The 12,020-nt window shown below is 32.1% G+C and overlaps 1 protein-coding gene across 8 annotated transcripts in view; it reads right to left on the reverse strand.

Moving 5' to 3' along the window:
- SMCHD1 (structural maintenance of chromosomes flexible hinge domain containing 1) overlaps positions 1-12,020 on the reverse strand; it is a 244,010-nt gene that overhangs the window by 118,080 nt on the left and 113,910 nt on the right. For all 8 annotated transcript variants that reach the window (XM_074276007.1, XM_074275999.1, XM_074275986.1 and 5 more), the window contains exons 35-37: positions 11,673-11,760; positions 10,874-11,005; positions 9,022-9,174 (exon numbers count right to left, since the gene is read on the reverse strand). In XM_074276007.1, the coding sequence (XP_074132108.1) occupies positions 9,022-9,174; positions 10,874-11,005; positions 11,673-11,760 (373 nt within the window). The remainder of the gene's footprint in view (positions 1-9,021; positions 9,175-10,873; positions 11,006-11,672; positions 11,761-12,020) is intronic.

A 12,020-nucleotide genomic window follows, 5' to 3' on the forward strand; every position in this document is an offset into this window, starting at 1 on the left:
GAGAGTGCATATAGAGTAAAGAGTTTTTCTCTTTCTTCCCCGTTCCTTCATTCCCTGACTATAGCAGGGATATATAGATGAAGAGGTGAGAGGGAGAGAAAGAAACTATATTCACTCATATCAGTGCAATTTATTATTTGAGCTATGATAGTAAAAGTAGTTTTATATAAACTGTAATCTATTTGCACTGACTGTTAACAGAAAAGTTTTGGAACTTTGGGAAAAATAGAAAAATGCTCAGCTGCATCTAAAACAAGCAGCCTAGTCCCCAAGCTTTTTCTGATTCACAGAGGGGAAAAAAAAAGTTTGCATTGACCTGAGAAAGGGGGAGATAAAAGAGAATAAAAAAAGCCAAAGTCAATCAAAGAAAGTAAACTGATAAGAAGTGAAGAAGAGTCTTCTGGAATTCCTCTTAAATTATAAATTTATTAAGCTTCTTAAAACTATTTTGTAAGGTTATTCTCCCTGAGAAAAAACTTGTTTGACTTACATAGGTCCCAATGAAGGAATGAGTTTACTGATAATTTACAACTTTATTAAGTATGAACAACTTACAATGATTGGCTTTTATATCAGGAATGTTGAGCTTAAGGCTACTACTTCAGATATCAAGATGAATTGTAAATTTTATATGATGAATCTCTTACAATTATATGAGACAATCACTATTAAATAGTATATGTTAGAATTGAGTTACTTTAAGTTCAAGATCTTAGAAATTTGTATGCAGATATTGAAACAAACTGGAAATTTAAATCTGATATAATTTGATTTTAAGTTTATATTAGGGGAGGTACATGCTTGTATCCTCTAATTAGATGAAGTATGTTGCTTTCTAAAATGTATATTGGATAATTTGTAAAAATTATGAGCTATGCTTTAAAATTTTGTCAGCTCTGCTGGACATATGTCTAAGTTTTATGAAATTTGGTCCAAAACTATTTAGATGTTAGCTATATTGTGAATCTTAAAATCTAAAAAAAAAAAAAAGGTGATTTTAAAAACAAGGGACAAGAAAGATTGATTTGCAAAAGCAATTGATAATTTTTAATTACTGTGTACATTAAAATTAGAAATGACCATGAGTTACATGAGATTCCAATACATTTTTATGATAGCTATGTTATGTTTATTTGACTATCACTTATGAAAACTGTGAAATTGTTAATTTAATTTTTTTGGGTTATTGTTGTAATATTGAAACCTAAAATTGTGAAGCATTATGTGGGTTTTGTAGACACCATTTGATGACAGGCACCAAAGTTGGGATGATTTAGTCATGTGGGGAACTGGCATTTAACATTATCTTTGGTAAAAGATAGATTTATTTTGGAAAGAGACAAGCTCCTAGTAAAACTTGTCATTTGCCAGGAGAAGAGAGATACCCCCTGAGGTTGGGGCATGTCCTTGGCTGGAGGACTGGGTCCTAAGAAGGACTTGGTACCCTAAAAGAGTTAGGTATAGGGAGAAGTGGGATTGAGAATAAGGTGGAGTTAGGAGAGACATCACATGGAATGGGGTAAGGAGAAAAGGAAAGATCAGTGCCTTTGGAAAGGTGAAGATTTAACATACCCTCCCCCCACTGAGTGTGGCTGCTTCTTAGAAGTAAGAGAACATATTCCACTTAACTGGGGTTCACATTACCCCTCCACTTTGCTGCTTAAATGAAATTATTTTAGTATTAATTGCTTTTACTGTTTAAAGGAATAGTTTACATTAATAAGACATTAATAATTGAATGTTTGTTTTTTTCCAAGTTTATGGCTGCTTTAAATAAAGCAAGGTCGTTTTTGATGCTGTAACAAAGATTCCACTGCTTACTAATGCAAGAAACTTTTAAGACATTTCTTAGAACTACAAGTTCTCTGAAAATGATTATTTCTATCAAGGTCTCCATCTGTCTTCAGCAAATTATTTAATATTTATTTAAGTGCATAATGGTCCACTTGTTTAATGAATATGATAGCAAATATGATCTATAGCTTTCTTAAAGTACTTAGAACAGAATTTTAACCTGATGTCCCTGTACTAGTGTTGATTGTGTTTCGCAGGTGCATTTAATAGATTATCAAATGGCTTTCTAAGATTTGTTTTTGTTCGTGGATGCCCATCAATTGGAGATTGGCTGAATAAATTGTGGTATATGAAAATTATAGAATACCATTGTTCTGTAAAAAAAGACCAGAAAGATGATTTCAGAAAGGCCTGGAGAGAATTACATTTATTGATGCTGAGTGAAATGAGCAGGACCAGGAGATCATTATACACCTTCAACAACAATACTATATAATGATCAATTCTGATGCACGTGGCCCTCTTCATCAACGAGATGAAGCAAATCAGTTCCAATAGAGCAGTAATGAATTGAACCAGCTACACCCAGCGAAAGAACTCTGGGAGATGACTATGAACCACTATATAGAATTTCCAATCCCTCTATTTTTGTTCGCCTGCATTTTTGATTTCCTTCACAAGCTAATTGTACACTATTTCAAAGTCCAATTCTTTTTGTATAGCAAAACAATTGTTTGTCATGTATACATATATTGTATATTGTATTTAATTTATACTTTAACATATTTAACATGTATTGGTCAATCTGCCATGGGGGGGGGAAAGGAGGGGAAAAATTAGAACAAAAGGTTTGGCAATTGTTAATGTTGTAAAATTATCCATGCATATATTTGGTAAATAAAAACTATTTAAAAAAAAAAATATATATATATATATATATATATATATTTTTTTTTATATAGACCTGAAGCCCCTGATTGATGAAATTTGCTATTGAGATGAAATCTCTTAGGATGGTAACTAATATTGGATATGATTGCCTAATGAATCATTAAGTCAATAACCCATTATTCCAGAGAAATGCCATAAGTTACTCAGCAGGATTCCTTACAGGTGGATCTTTTATCTAGGCAAGAGCTGGGAGGACAACCTTAGAGTCTGCTTAAGTAGGACTCAGTTTCTCAGTTCTGTTTCTTTGCTTCCTACCTGATTATTCCTGAGTCTGGCTATGAGGTGGAATTGTTACTGAATGATTAGTTGTCAGAGCTAAGGATGTTTTATCCTTTGTATATGTACTTTCAGATTGAGGCCCTGAAGAATCAGTCTTGACTGATTATATTATAATCATGTCTCTGCTTTTTCTTCTTATAGCAAATATCTGTAATCAGAGCAAGTGATCAATGGAAGATATAAGGCACAATATAAGTCTGCAGCCCAGCAGTGGAGGCTTCTCTGGCTACTATAAAACCCTTAACTTTCTTGGTTCCTGGGGCTAAAATTTCTTTGTATGAAGGCCCATTTTGCCTATTTGGACCACCTCCCTTTGGCTCTCTAGGAGTGGAAACAGATAATCCTATCAGGTCCTGATTAATCCAAGGTTTTTAGGAATCTGAAAGCTAAACTAATCTCTTGCCTGGGCATTAACCATACCTAAAGCCTTTTACACTGTACATTGATAAGAGGGTCTCTGGTACCCTATTCTAGACCCCAGCTTACTTCTCAAAGAAACTTATCTTTGGGGTGACCCTCCTGCCTTAGAACTAGGTGCCACAGCCCTTCTAATTGAAAAAAACTCCTAAATTCCTCCTGAGCCAATCCTTGGAGTCTGGCTCCCCAACAAATGCTTCAAAGTACTTTTGCCTCTGTGTGGAGCAAGTATGGAGTAAGATATGGTGAAGAACTTACAAGAATGTTAAATTCCTTTTCTGTATTCTATTTTCTCTAGGTCTCTGTGACCTGCATAAGTATGTTGAGTATTAGGCAATATTCACTTAGATTTTAGATATATGTATTTAATCCAAGATGATGACATTTATCTCTGTTCAAGCTATCAATGTTTAGACTACTAGTTGCTTGATGTATGGTTCCTCCCTTAACCAGAGAATCTGCTATTTTTGGCATGAATAATAACATCCAATTAATGGGAGGGGGTACCTAACCCTTAATGTTCCCCAAACTCATGATGTAATCCTTTGTAATTAAAACCTATAAAAACTGTATATCTTCTCCTAGTTCTTTAGCCCTTCTACCGTGAGCTTTCTCTCTTTCCCTCCTCACGGTGGAATTGCTCATTCTCTGAGAATTAAACAACTTTTCTGCTTTTTACTTTGAGAGGTCTCTGAGTAGTCATTTTTGGATAGAATTTTTCTATCCCTCACACCTGTATCAGAGTTTTAGAATTAGGAAAAGAAATAAGAATGAATGAATATCTATACTGACTTCAAATACTTTTTTCTTGTTTGGCATGATCATGGGGGCTATATGGAAAAGAAAGAGGATTTTTGACAGCCAAACATTTCCCCATTAAGTATGCAGGGGAAAATTTACTACAAATTGTCTGTGGACCAAAGAGTTTCTTTTTGTTTTGTAAAGGAAGAGGGATTCACTTCATGCTAAGGGAAACAGGCCTGCAGATTCAGCTTCCTGTTTGCCTCTCTCCATGGCACCTTTAATTTCCCAACTCCTGCCTCTTCTAGTATTCTAATAGAATACTAGTAGTCCCTTCTCAATTAAAAAAAAAAAAAAAAAAAAATATATATATATATATATATATATATATAGTCACTGAAAGATTACACACACACACACACACACAAACTTACTAAAAATGATGTTTCTAATAGAGACAGCAATAATTTTAATATTAGATGTCTCTAATAGAGACAGCAATAATTTTAAGGTTCCTTGACCTAAGTAAGGGTGCTTCTGTTCTAACAATCTGGCAGTGATTTCAAATCTTCTGGCTTTGGAATCTGTGATCCTGAGTCCCTTTGATCTAAGAATGATATTGTTCTGTCAATGATTTTAAAAATCTTTTGGACTAGGAATATAATATTATTTCTTCCCTTAAACTTTAGGGAAGATATATTGATGATCCTGAGACTCTCCAATATTGTTCTAGCAATCTGTCAATGATTCTAAAATCTTCTACCTTTAGAATAATTCTAGATCTGCTGGTCAGTGATAACCAAATTCTTGAGACCACTCCTTAGTTATATCTCTAGGCCAAAAAATTAGCAATATCAATGACATGAAGAACTAGATAAACATGTCTCCTAGCTTCAGGTTCCTTGCTAAATTCTTCGGAAGTTAGCTGCTTCAATTGGCATTACAATTACAATAAACTTTGCCCTTTGACTTGGATATGGGTTCAAGCCTGCAAATTCTTGAGACACCAGGATACAGGTCTGTTGACCCTAATCTTTTGGAATCCTTGTCCAACCTCAACAAAAACAATCTGAAGGGAGGAATACAATGCATCTTAGGTATAGCTGATCCAATCTGGTTTAAGTGGGTGACATCTAACTTAAACAGAAAAAATGACAATAAAGAAGTCATCTAGGAAATGTGTGCTTAGAAAAGTAGAAGAGGTTGAGTAGAGAGAGTGAAGGATAACAGATTGCCTGAATCCTGAACTAATACAAACAGAATTTTAGAAAATCTAAAAGGAAAGCCTCTAGAATGCTGGATAGAACTTTTCCCCCTGATTATAAAGGAGTTTCTACAACAAATTTTTACAATGATCATTCTCATATTACAAATGAAACTAGAGACCTCTAGTGGCTAAAGGAAATTAACCAACAAAATGTAGTCTAAGCATAAAATTACTGGGGAAAAACAGATGCTATCCTTATAATTCAAGGCTTAAAATTCAAAGCAGGTCTTAGGAGCCAACTTGTTAATAAACAAGAATGCAATTGAAAAGATGATAACCAAGTTACACTGAAGTTTTCTAGATTTTTCTTTGGGGAAAATATTTAAATTGGTAACAAATATCAAATAAATGTGGTTATATTTTGTGGTGTACCACATCAGGATATTTGGTATCCTATGATATGGTATGATTTGCTCATTTAGTGCTAATTTTAACTCTTACACCATGCATGCATTCTTGAAATAGATATACATCAATTTTAATAAAAATGGAATTAATTGACTGGGTTTCAAAAAACTGTCAACAAAAAAGAAATCAATGAAGCTTAAAATTAAATTCAAATTGCTTTTTCAAACAATGTATTCTTGTGGACTCCAATTTTATTTGCTTAAATGTGTATTTAACCTTTAAATACCTGGGAAGAAAAATTATGTCCTCACATACAAAAACTTTTTACCTTATTCTGATTTCCAGTTGATGTTTGAGTAAATGTAATATAATTTATTACTGATAGAAAATAATATTGAATTGGGTAATGGGGGAGAGAAAGGGACCACTGAACTCTTCCATCGATTTTACACACCACTGACATACCACTGGAAGGGTTGATAGATACAGGTGCAGATCTTATGGTCATTAGAGGTGACAGTTGGCCCAGGCTTGATTTTAGTACAGGAGACATGAGAGCCAGCATGAGAGGATGGTAAAAGATAGAATGTCTATCTTCCAGTCATTCTTAGCTGTTATATACCTTATTGTAATTACATCATTATAGCATGATGATTATGTGTACATCATCATACTAAGTATATATTTGACCTAGAGAACCATTATCTCATCAATTCCACTGAATTAACACTTTGTTTCAAGTATATTTCTACAAAGTTCCAGCTCTCTACAAGAAGGGAAGTATGTTCTAGGCATATGAGGCACCTTTTGGATTCAAGGCTTATTTGCGAATTAACAACTGAATTTTTAAGATAGTGAAATCCATTATTCTGAGCAGCACTTTCTACAAATTAAAAATTTTTAATTACCTCAAATTGATAAGCTCTCATCTTTTCATTGTTAACCCCACTTTAAGTATCTCTGTTAAGTGCTAAGATACAAAAACAGCAGAAGATAGTCCTTTCAATATTGTAATAATCCAGGCAAAAGATGATGAAGGTCTAATTTTTGAATTAAGATGTGTTATGTGAATGGAGAAAAAGGGATTGATTGATGTGAGAGATGTTGGTGTAGAATCAATAGATAAGAGAATGACTAGACTCTGGAGGGATACAGAAAAGAATTTCATAATGCCTTTTAGGTTACAAAATAGGATGAGTGAAAGGATGGTGATACACTAAACAGAAAAAGATACTAAATCCCATATCAGATATGTTGAGTTTGAGATCCCTACAGAACACAACTTTAGAAATATCCCCCAAGCAATTAATAATGAAAAATTTGATTTTGAGAGAAACCAAAACTTAACATCTAATTTCCTAGAGACTTCCATAAAGAAATAAAAACCAAGAGAGAATATAGAAAGAAGATAGCTCCTGAGAATGCTGAAGCAAATCTACATTTAGAGAGCATAAGGAAAAAGACTGAAGAGACAGGAAGGAGGAAAAACGAGAAAGTAATGTCACAAATATTAAAATGATTGAGTATTCCAATAGGAAAATTTGGTCAATCAATCAATATTTGTTAAGCACCAAGTTATATGATAGGAACTGGGCTAGGCATTAGTAATTAAACAAAAAAAAATGAAATAGCCCCTGTACTTAAGAGGATAATCATGTCAAATCCTATAGAAGGATCAAGGAAGCAATAAATTGGCGTTAAAGAGATTATCAGTATAAAAGCATTGGCAAAAGAATCAAAACATTTTGGTTATTCTATTTTTTTTTTTTTTGGCTGAGGCAAATGGGATTAAGTGACTTGCCCAGGGTCACATGGGTTATTCTACTTTTAAAAAAAATCTTGATTAGAATTATCAGCATTGCAAAATTATGAAGAAAACTATTACATAAAAATAGTATCTTCACATAACATTTCTCCCCATGTAAAAAGTAGATGTTACTACATTAAATATCTATAATTTTGTCAGTATAAAATTCCTTCCAAGAACACAGATCACAGTTTGTCTATAACTTAATAATTAAATCTTAAGAAACTATTTCGGACTTAGAAATTCAGGGACTTGCACTACAAAGTGCTGACTTTTAAAAATTATCAATTTTATGCATAAAAAAGTACATATATTCAAGTTAAAAATGGATGTGATTTCATTGATTTAGATATTATATATGATGATGTCACACTGCCTGGATTACCATATAAAAAGTATTGATATATTCGCATCCAGAAAATTGGCAATGATAAAAAATGAGAATAGTTAATGTGGAAGGCCATCTAGGAAGACAAGCATATTAGCTGTTGATAGAGCTAGAAATTAGTACAACTGTTATTCTGGAAAGCAAGGAATTACAGAAATAAAAAGTTAAATGCCTATGTTTTTTGATTCAGAGATTCCATTAGTAGGCATATACAGCAAAGAAACCTTTGGTAAGAAGAAATCACCATTTTATACATATATATTTATAGCAGGAGAAGCACTTTTTATAGAAACAAAGAACCGGAAATAAAGTTGATGTTTATTGATTAAGGAATGGCTAAAAAAAACTAATAGTGCATTCATGTCATGAAATATTATTGTGCTTTAAGATACAATGAATAGGACTAATAGGGGGAAGCATAACAGTATAAATTTGTGCACAGAAATAGTATATGTACATATATCATATGTGTGTATATATTTGTATATGGGGGGAATGGGAGACAGAACAGAACTATTTAAATGAAAAGAAATACCTACCACAAAACAATCAAAAAGACAATGTTGCACAGGATAAAACAAACAAACAAACAAATAAACAAACTAACTTGCCCCCAAAGAAGAGATTGAAGAGAAGATACTTCTTCCACCAAATTCTTTCCAATGGTAGAAAATTCACAGGTGTGGAAATATATTCTGGGGCAGCAAGGTGGCGCAGTGGCTAAAGCACTAGCCCTGAAGTCAAGAGGACCTGTCTGGCCTCAGACACTTAACACTTCTTAGCTGAGTGAGCCTGGGCAATTCCCTTAACCCCAATTGCCTCAGCAAAAAACAAAAAAAACAAAACAAAAAATTTTGTTTTTTACACACACACACACACACACACACACACACACACACACACACACACACACACACACACACACACTGTGTTTTTTGTTATTGGTTATAGCTTTCTAGAAGAGGTCAGATAAAGAAGTAAATTTAGAGATACTAATAAAAATTTCATGAGCTATTGGTAAAAAATTACCTTGATTTCAGCTGATCCCTTGATAAATGGAAATTCAACCATTCTAACTTTCCCATTAAAAAGTGGAATCTCAGTATCTTCTTCATTAGAACTTTTAATTTTAGCAATTATCTTGCCAATCAAATTAGTCCCGGTGCGATTATTGTGTTCATCCTTAAAAAAAAAATAAAAAAAAAATTAAAAAGTCAATTTATTAGAATAATCTTTTGGGAATAAAAATATGCCAAAAAAAGATACAAGTCTAAGATATGTTGAATTTTGTGTGGTACACTAACCATTAATTATTTGCAATTCTGGTTTTCATAGTCTAAGCATAATATATAAGAATAAAAAACTACTTTAAAAGGAATGAAAAAAGTGCAGAGTAATGCCAGAAAATTATATTGAATAAACTATAAAAAAACTGGGGTTCTAAATTTACCTGTCAATGCTAACATTGTCACCCATCTGTACCACCCTTCTGGGAGTTACTTCATCTTTTTCTTTTATTGAATTTTCTATCAGAGTCAATAACTATTCTCTTTCATTGGAGTACTGATAACAAGGACCCAAAGTTTAAAAAAGCATTGTGGTGGAATGAAAAGAGCATTGAATTTAGAATTGCTATTTTATTTTTTTTACTACCCATATGAATATATTCAATCAACAAATAATCATTAAAAAAGTAACTATATTTGGTACTATGCCAGACACTAAGAATTCAAAAGTAATACGTCTTCTGCACTAAGGAGCTCACATCCCATATGAGACAACAGAAATATAGAGAGATATTAAAAAAATAAAAATAAAAAAAAAATACAAGGTAATCTTTGAAGGAGAAAGTACTAGTAGCTGGGGTACCAAACAAGTGACCTAAAGGTTAAAAGGCTACCACTGGATTTTATTGAGTAGGAGAAAAAAAAAAATCACTCTGGCAAAAAATCATTTAACCTACATGAGATGAAATGTCTTTAATTGCTAAATGAGGGGCATGAGGTTTGGGAGTGGAACCCAAGATAGTTTCTTTCGTTCTTGTCAGCTCAAAATCCATGATCCTATGAAGAGCTTTATGAATAAATTTGAAAAATATTGATATGAAAATCTTTAAAAGGATTTATTTGTCCTTTTATATTTACATTAGTAATTATAGCCTACATACAGTCTAACTTAAAATAATCATTCTAGCTAAAAATTAGGTGCTAAAAAATGAGGAAGTGAAAAAAAATTGATATCCAATAACCAATACCAACTTTTTCACTGACAACTACTACATATTGACACTACTAACATACTGTAACATTTGTTAAATATTGAGAAAGACTGGTAAAGCATACTGTACTAAAATAAAAAAATATTCAATTATACACACCCCATATACCTTTTAAAATCTCCACTGGGTGAAGGCCCTACATATAGTAAATAAAACCTTCAGTCAGGGTTTCTCCTATGATAAAATAAGAGTTTTGTGCATCAACTGTACAATGTCTTTTTTTTTTTTTTTTTTTTTTTTGGATAGTCAGGTTTTTTCCATCCCTAAACATATTGGCTCTTTGCTTTTCTGAACAAAATAATTAAGATTAGCAAATAAATTATTTCTGAATAAAGGATTACTATAGCTATCATATTAAGTTTCCCCAAAACCCCTTCTACCAAGTCAAACATAATGCTTTTTAAATTATCTGCTAGTTTTAAACTGCATACATCTAAGAATGGAAAATCGAGTCACCAAACTATTATAACACTAAACTGTTCTTTCAGAAAAAGAATGATACTCTCTTAGTATCTTAATATCTCTCATATACTCTTTTCAACACATCTAACATAAGGCTACATATAATTATCTTGTGATAAGTTTGTAAAATGCAAACATTACCACGATGTTGAGGCACAGGTCTTTGACTAAGGTCCTATTGGCAATGGGTGGAACATTAGAAACAGCCGGGGTAGAAGGTAGACATTCAGGAATTAACTTGATTGGTTCATTAGGTATGACATCAACTAAAATCTTAGAAAAGGAAAACAATCTGATTAACAGTATGCTCACTCATGTATACATATTAGAGTTAACAAATGAAATGATAATTTTTAACAATTTTTTTGACATTCTAATATTTCAATTAAAATATTAAAAAAAAAAACACAAAGAAAATGTCTTGATACCAAAACATTTTAAAAAATTCTAAAAACTTGTCTTTAATGTATTAAGACTACTGATTCCTAAAGCTTATATTTCTAATGTTCCAATAAGAGAAAATGCAAAGTTTAAGATATTTAAAAGGTAACTTAATCATTTGACATTTTGAATTACTTACAATATAGAAAATAAACCAAAATGTTATCTAAAAGATTATTAGTTGGTTCTTTATTAACCAGAATTAAAAAAAAAAAAAATTGTTACACATAGTATTTTTATATGCAGAATTTTATATATTCTAGATGCTTAATAAATACTGGTTAAAATTCATGATGCTGAGTTCCATGATTCTAATTGTCTTATGAGTCAAAGCAAATCAAATGTAGAGGACATAACAAAATATATTTTATCATTTCCTAAACTTAAGGATATTTTAGATTGATAATATACAAGGTCAGAATCAGAATGTAAGTTAATCCCAAAATTTCTGTTTTCAAGCTACACATTACATTATACTATGAAAAAGCTAAAGACAAACCTGGTCACTATTGAGAACAGTAGATTTGTCAACCATAAAGACAAACTGGATGCAGTAACTGCCCACTTTGTTTGGAATCACTTTATCCCTTAATTAAAAAGATAAAAATGTTTCAAAGTTAAATAGAGAAACTTAAAGTTTATGTGTTTCTTTTTCTAAAATCCATAAAAGGGAACTGAGTAAAAGTATAACTTTAGTTAACATGTCTTGATTCTCAAAATGTTCCCTCTCCCATTTTTCTTGGAGAAAAAAATCTATTTTAGAAGGGAAACATTCCTGTTCCCTCTCCCATTTTTCTTGGAGAAAAAAATCTATTTTAGAAGGGAAACATTCCTGTTCAGGTTGTAG

This window comes from Sminthopsis crassicaudata, chromosome 1 (genome assembly GCF_048593235.1).
Source record: "Sminthopsis crassicaudata isolate SCR6 chromosome 1, ASM4859323v1, whole genome shotgun sequence".
Taxonomy (NCBI): domain Eukaryota; kingdom Metazoa; phylum Chordata; class Mammalia; order Dasyuromorphia; family Dasyuridae; genus Sminthopsis; species Sminthopsis crassicaudata.